Source organism: Colobus angolensis, unplaced genomic scaffold (assembly GCF_000951035.1).
Source record: "Colobus angolensis palliatus isolate OR3802 unplaced genomic scaffold, Cang.pa_1.0 Scaffold87, whole genome shotgun sequence".
Classification (NCBI taxonomy): domain Eukaryota; kingdom Metazoa; phylum Chordata; class Mammalia; order Primates; family Cercopithecidae; genus Colobus; species Colobus angolensis.
This window is the reverse complement of record NW_012122598.1, coordinates 3,243,696-3,251,004: the sequence shown is the minus strand read 5'-3', so window position 1 is coordinate 3,251,004 and position 7,309 is coordinate 3,243,696. Positions and strand designations below refer to the sequence as shown.

The following is a 7,309-nucleotide window of genomic DNA, read 5'->3' as shown; positions in this document are numbered from 1 at the left end:
CGGGACCCCCTGCAGCAGCCGCCACCCCTGGGCCCCCAGCGGACGAGCTGTACGCGGCGCTGGAGGACTACCACCCTGCCGAGCTGTACCGCGCGCTCGCCGTGTCCGGGGGCACCCTGCCTCGCCGAAAGGTGCGTCCCCCACCCGCCTTCAGGACCTGCTCAGCCCCACTCCGTCCCCCTACACGGCTTGCTGACCCCGCAGTGCCCTCTCCTCGGCGTCCGCGGTGTCCCCCACCCACCTTCTTCCCCGCTGGGTGCCTCGACTCCCCGCCTTCCCCGCTGCTCCGAAGGCCGTGGCCCTCGCCTGCACACCGTGCCCAGGCTCGGTGGCTCTCAACTCCGCGCCCCATGCGCGCCGCCCCATCGCGCCCCCTCTCTCCCTCCTTGACTCCTCCCGGCACCCCCCTTATCCTACTCGCTCCATCTGGCTTTCTGCTCCCCATGCCCCGCCTCCTCGTGGCCAGGTGTCCTGAATCCCCAGGATCCCCTCGCCCTAGGGGCAGAGATGTCCCTAGACAAGTTGAAGGTCTGAGAGCCCCCGGTGGGAGAGGTGGGCCGGTGGCCGCGCCGCGTGCGTTCTCACTCTGAGGAAGTGCGTGGGGCGCCGCTGACTCCGGAGAGCACACCCTTCCGAGGGGACTCCCCGATTCCTGGGCTCAGGGCCTGCCGCCTGGTCCCACGTCTGATGTGCGGGGCGCGAGGGCCACAGCTCCCTGGACTTCTGCCGGAACCGGACGTAGTGGGAGGGGTCGCAGGGAGCCCACGGGGCAGGAAGGATGCGGGCCGCGCCCACCTCAGAGTCTCCCCTCCGCCAGCCTCTTCCTCTGGCCCCAGGGGACCCAAGGCTCAGAACCTACACAACACCAGGTTAAGGAGAGGGGCCTGGTGACCTTTCCTCACCCAGCCACCCTCCTTTGCCCCTGGCCCCCAGCTAGCCCCCACACAATGAACAGCTTGTTGAGAATTTGCATTTTATGAAAATCATGTTGAAAGACAAAGGGGTCTCTCTGTGCTGCCCAGTCCTTCCTCCCTGGCCATTTGGGAACTGTCCCCACCCCTGAGGCCAATCTGGTTCTGACCCTTCCCTTCCTTGCCTTGGACAGCTTGAGGGGAGGGTTAGCAAAGGCACAGACCAGAAAGGCCCTGGGCTGTGCAGGCTCCAAAGGAAAGGGCTGCTCTGGGACTAGACCTCCTCCAAGGACCAAAAAGTTAGGGAGGGTGAGAGACTACTTTAGTTTATCAAGGACCCTGAAGAGACAGGAACCTTCATCTCTCATCCTTCCCCCACCCCCCCGCCCCAAAAGAACTCCCGATCTCGCTCCTTTAGTGAGACTTGCTGACAAGTTTGACATCCAAGATGTTTTGTCCCAGAAAGCACAAAATGTATGACAATGGAGAGAGACCCAGGTGTAGCTGGGCACAGCTGGTCACCTGCAGCTGGGATCCACAACTGGTCCCTGAAACGGTCTGTACCTTAGGAGACCTGACACCTCTGTCCCCACATTCTGGCTGGGATTGCCAGCCCTTCAGGCGGGGGTCCCTGACCCTAGCCCTCCCAAGCCACTGTCTGTAGCTGAGAAATTAGATGGAGAGACCCAAATGGCGGAAGGTCCTCGGAGCACCTTGATAGGTGAGCCCAGAGGACACCTATCCTCTGAATCCCACTGGGGAAGAGCCCCTGCCTCAGCTTTGGGAGTCTGGATGGCCTGAGCCTCTACAGACATGGGCCCTAGGGGTGGAGACCATTCTAGAATAATGATCTCTCCACCCGCTGCCAGTGTGGAAACCAGCAAGGGCTTAGAGGTTCATGGATCTGGAAACCAGGAGGATGGTTGTGTCCCTGCAGTCCCAGGTATGAAGGTAAGGCCTGTAGAGAAAGTTGAGGAGTGGTGCCAGTAGTGACACTTGGCAAATAGTTCTACCAGCACCAAAGCAGGTGTGGATGTGGAGTTGGCAAGAGGCAAACAGGAAGTGGGTCGCTGTGTCCAGGGTAGCACTCTCAGCATCTGCTCAAGGACAGTCCTGCCTCACCTGCTCCTTCTGACCATCTTCCTGCCCAGGGCTCAGGATTCCGCTGGAAGAATCTCAGCCAGAGTCCTGAACAGCAGCGGTGAGTCACTAGCACCCAGCCCCTGCCATGGTCCAAAGGGGTGAGGTGCTGGGTTGGGCGGTGCCAGGACAGCATCTCAGTCTAGTGAGGATAGTCATTCTCCTAGCCTTTAAGCATGGCTCCCCCGCTGAGAGTGAGGGGCAGGTGGGGGTGTGGGCTGTGTGAAGGGGGTGGCAGAGAAAGGAGGTAGGGACTTTTGAGTCATTAGGTGCTCTTCAACCCACCCCCAGTCTCTGCCAGTTACTCCTCCCTGGGGAGATCTGGATGAACGGATGTGGGAGGTGGGAGGGGGTGTAGGCAAAGTCTATGGGGAATGTCCTAACCCAGACCTCCTGGGCTCCCCTGAGCCCTCCCAAACTTGGCAAACCCCATGGGCCCAGACCTTAGCCAGGCTGTGTCCAGCTGCTTGGGGCTGGCTACCCCTGCCTCCAGAATGGCAGTCCTCTTCTGGTCCCAGCCTGTGGCAGCCCTCTAAGGAGGGATCTGAGTGTGGGCAGAAGTAAGTGCTGACTCCAGGCCCTGGGACCCCACAGTTTCCCTTCTCTACTCATGTCCCATCCCTGATTTGGGCTTGACTTTCTCTAAAATGGATCAGCAACTGGCCTGCTGGCCAGATTGGCCTGTTTGGCCCTTGAGCTAATAATTTTTAAAGAGTTATAAAAATAAAAACAAAGAACAATATATGACAGAGATCATAAGGGGCCTGCAAAGAAAGCCTGAAGTATTTACCATCTGGCCCTTTGCGGAAAAAGTTTGCTGACCCTTCCAAAAAACCCTAGAACATTGGAGTAGACGCCGAACTCCCAGCCACCCTGCTCCCTGCCCCAGTATTACAGAGAGAGGGGAAAGGCCTGCTGTTCAGAGCGAGAGGGGCTCGAGTTGGAGTCGGGAGGTGCTGCTCAGCATTTGGGGGAATATCTGGGTCAGGCTGGGAGCGGAGGAGCCTGGTCTCCAGGGCCTTTCCGAGGCTGAGCTACTTGAAGGGGCCTTTGGAGGCTGCTTTAACTGTGCCTCTGGCTGGGCGGGAAGGAAGGGGGTGGGAGTGGGCAGAGGAAACTCTGGGCTCCCCCAGCAGGCGAGGATCTGGAGTGGCTCCAGACCATTGTGTCCAGCGGGCAGGCCTTCAGTGCGGGAAGGGGCGGCCTCGAGGCTCCCCTCCCCCAGCCCCCACATCTGGTGGGCTGGCCCCAGCACAGCTGGGAGGAGCAGCTGTGGTCTTGCTGAGCCTCGTGACTGGCCTCTGGGGGTGGGGCCAGTCCTCTCCCCAAAGCTGTGGAACAGAGGAGGCTCCAGGCTATGGCTGAATTTGGGGCCTTAGCTAGTCAGTAAGTGGTACTGTAGGGCTCACTGGAAAGCTGGGGTGTGGCTAAAAAACTCAGCCGGCCCATCCTTCAGGGGACCAGCCCTTCTCTGTGCTTCCCTCCCACCACTAGAGGCTGGATTGGTTCTCTGTGGCTCCACGAGGCTGATTTCAGTTGGGTATGGGAAAGACATTCCAATAATCTGTGAGGAGACTGAGCTGTCACTGGAGACTGAGTCCTGCTGGAATGTTCTAGACCAGTTGCCAATATCCAGGGAGGCCCAAGCTATGGGACTGCTACACTTTTTAATCCTGATTGTCTTGACCCCTGTGTTTCTTGCAGGAAAGTGCTGACGTTGGAGAAGGAGGATAACCAGACCTTCGGCTTTGAGATCCAGGTGGGAGAAGCTGCACACAGGGGTCGGGGGGTTGAACGGCCAGCCTGAGGGATGCATGGACTTGTCCCAACCCTGGGCTGAGGGTCCCCTTGTCCATTACAGACTTATGGCCTTCACCACCGGGAGGAGCAGCGTGTGGAAATGGTGACCTTTGTCTGCCGAGTTCATGAGTCTAGCCCTGCCCAGCTGGCTGGGCTCACACCAGGTGGGGCCTGAGCCCAGAACACCCAGGTCTGGGAAGGGGATATGACCTTACTCCCAATAAGAGGGGGTGAGAAATCTCTCCTGAAATCAATTCCTCTTCCTTTTCCTTCTTTGAGAAGGCCAGAGGGAACGGATAGAATCGGGGCTTTAGATCTAGGCAAATTTGCCATGTACTGTGTGATCTTATACAGCTCCATCTACAAAATGAGGGTAATAATGCATCCAAACATCACAGTGCGGCAAGGGGATTCCCTGGGCACAGAGCCAGGGCCTAATTAATGGTGGATGTTGCTGCTGCTGCTCTGATTCCTCCCAGCAACCTGGCAGTCAGCATGGGCAAGAGCTGGGGAAGAAGGAACATTCCATTAGGTCTGCTTGATATTGGGGATCAGGCCAATCCTGCCCCCAAATGGACCCGACGCTGAGGAACTGATGTTACTCCCTTTAAAACAATTAACTTTTTTTTTTTTTTTTTTTAAGAGACAGGGCCTCACTCTGTCACTCAGGCTGGAGTGCAGTGGCATGATCATAACTCACTATAACCTTGACCTCCTGGGCTCAAGCAATCCTCCTCTTGCCTCTGCCTCCCAAAGCAATATGTTACTTCCTCTAACAAGGAAATTATGCCTCAATAGGAGACCCCTGGATTGAGCAGATCTAGAGTCCCCAGGTTCCAGGAAGGGCAGCCTGAAACTGTATGAATCAATCCCCCCTCCACCATCCTTGCCCCTAAGCTCCTACCTCCTTCCCACTTACCAGCAGCCTGTGCTAGCTATCATAGTCCATTTTCTGTTACCATGACAGAATACCTGAGATTGGGTAATTATAAAGAAAATAGGTTTACTTAGCTCATGGTTCTGGAGGCTGGGAAGTTCAAGACTGGGTGGCCGCATCAGGCGAGGGCCTCATGCTGCACTCTGACATGATGGATGGCATGTAATGGCAGGAACGCCTGCAAGAGTGGCGAGTAGGCACATGCAGAAGAGACAAAACATGGGTGATCTTGCTTTATAGCAACCCACTCGCCAGGTAGCTAAACCAGTCCTGCCAGAGCAAGAAGTCACTCCCCAAAAACAGCATGAATCCCTTGATTGGGTAGATCCTTCATGGCCCAAATGCTGGAGTGCAATGGTGTGATCTCGGCTCACTGCAACCTCCGCTTCCCAGATTCAAGCAATTCTCCTGCCTTAGCCTCCCGAGTAGCTGGGATTACAGGCACCAGCCACCACACCCAGCTCATTTTTGTATTTTTAGTAGAGATGGGGTTTTGCCGTGTTGGCCAGGCTGGTCTCGAACTCCTGACCTCAGGTGATCCACCCGCCTCAGCCTCCCAAATTGCTGGGATTACAGGAATGAGCCACCGCGCCTGGCCCCAAATGCCTCTTCAAGGTCCTACCATCTCTCAACACTGTTACGTTGGGAATGAAGCCTCAACGTGAGTTTTGGGGACAAACCATATTTAAATGATAGCAGTAGCCAAGTAGTATACTACAACTTGTCAAGGTAGTTTCACATCCACTCTCCTTCCCCATCATCCCTGAAGCAGCCACAGCAGGGATCCATACCCCTTTTTACAGATGGGAATGGAGCCTTCAGATGGGGCACGCCATGCTTGAGGTCAGGAGGCTCTGCAGTGGTGCAGGGTAGCAGAACTATCCCTCTAGGGGCCAGTCATTCCCTCTGCTTCTCTCCCACCACCAGAGGCTGGACTGATTCTCTGTGGATCCATGAGGCCCTGCCACGCCTGGGGCCAGGGTCGTTTCCTAGCCGGGTGCTGCTCACCTGCCCTTCCCTGAATTGACTGGGTCTTATGGCCAGCGTGGACTAGACAGAAATAACCAACTCTGAGGGCAGCCCAGGGTCCTGGGTTGGCTTAGCTTTGGGACAGAGCTTGAGAGTAGAATGAGGGTGTTGGCTGTGTGAGGTCCCCGCCCTTTGGGTGGGGTGCTGGGCCTGGACAACCTGGTAGTCACTACAGGCCCAGAAGAATGGCTGTGGTTCTGTGTGTTTGGATCGAGTACGAGAGATGTTAGAGGAAGTCTACCGAGAACCATGAGAAGTTAGAGGAGGGAGTTCGGGAGTTTTCCTTGGAGTTACTACCCACTCCTCTCCCCTTTCTGGCTAAGGTAGGATGCTGGAATTCTAGCATGCCCCATGGAGCAAATCTAACTGCCTTGTCTGCCTGGCAGGGGACACCATCGCCAGCGTCAATGGCCTGAACGTGGAAGGCATCCGGCATCGAGAGATTGTGGACATCATAAAGGCATCGGGCAACGTTCTCAGGTATGTCTGGGAGCTGAGGTGCCTGAGGACTCCCAAGCTCAGCCTCTTGGTATTTCCTCAGCCTGTGGCTCACTCAGCCTTTGATTCCCCAACCTCAGACTGGAAACTCTATATGGGACATCAATCCGGAAGGCGGAACTGGAGGCTCGTCTGCAGTACCTGAAGGTAGGGAAACCCAGATAATGTCCAGCCTCCACCCTCCTCTTCCCAAGCCTCTGCCCTGTGGGGGGGTCATTTATATCTGAATCTCCTTTAACTGAAGGTTTCTTCTGTCTACTCCCTGACCCCTTGTCTGTACCCACGTCCTGCTAGTTTCCTGCTAGCTTGTGACAGTGGGGTGGGGACTGTCTCTTGCAGCAAACCCTGTATGAGAAGTGGGGAGAGTACAGGTCCCTAATGGTGCAGGAGCAGCGGCTGGTGCATGGTGAGTAGATCCCAGGGGGTGAAGGGCCACTTGTTCTGCTACAGACACCCCATCTGTGCTACCCCCTCAGAACTGGCAGGTTCTAGTAAAGAAAGGTTTACTAGTAAACCTCCACAGTAAAGCAAGGTTTGTTGAGCTACTACTACTTTGGGTACTGCCGCACCCACATTTCTAGTGATTCTCACACTAGCCCTCTGCAGGTAGTGTCATCTTCACTTTACAGAGGGGAACACCAGGGCTCAAAGAGTTTGTGTCAATTCTTTCCGAGGCCCTTTTGTGCTAAGCGGCCCCCATAAGGATCTAAGTGATAACTCCTGATTTGCGGGTGAGAGAAGTAGGGTCTCAGGGTTGTGCCTGGCCAGGGCCACAGAGATAGATGGTCAGCAGGACGGGGTGGGGATGCCCCATCCATGCCCTCCGACCCTTTGCGGAGGACACTGCCACCCAGGCCTGACCCACCCCCCACCTCTCCCGTCTCTGCGCAGGCCTGGTGGTGAAGGACCCCAGCATCTATGACACGCTGGAGTCGGTGCGCTCCTGCCTCTACGGCGCGGGCCTGCTCCCGGGCTCGCTGCCCTTCGGGCCTCT

The 7,309-nt window shown here is 56.5% G+C and overlaps 1 protein-coding gene across 1 annotated transcript in view; it reads left to right on the top strand.

The window, feature by feature from the left end:
• Window positions 1-7,309, top strand: part of GRASP (GRP1 (general receptor for phosphoinositides 1)-associated scaffold protein) — a 14,485-nt gene that overhangs the window by 6,075 nt on the left and 1,101 nt on the right. The window contains exons 3-10 of the mRNA XM_011930695.1: window positions 1-131; window positions 2,063-2,112; window positions 3,756-3,810; window positions 3,913-4,015; window positions 6,204-6,297; window positions 6,396-6,462; window positions 6,655-6,721; window positions 7,207-7,309. Coding sequence (XP_011786085.1) covers window positions 1-131; window positions 2,063-2,112; window positions 3,756-3,810; window positions 3,913-4,015; window positions 6,204-6,297; window positions 6,396-6,462; window positions 6,655-6,721; window positions 7,207-7,309 — 670 coding nt within the window. The remainder of the gene's footprint in view (window positions 132-2,062; window positions 2,113-3,755; window positions 3,811-3,912; window positions 4,016-6,203; window positions 6,298-6,395; window positions 6,463-6,654; window positions 6,722-7,206) is intronic.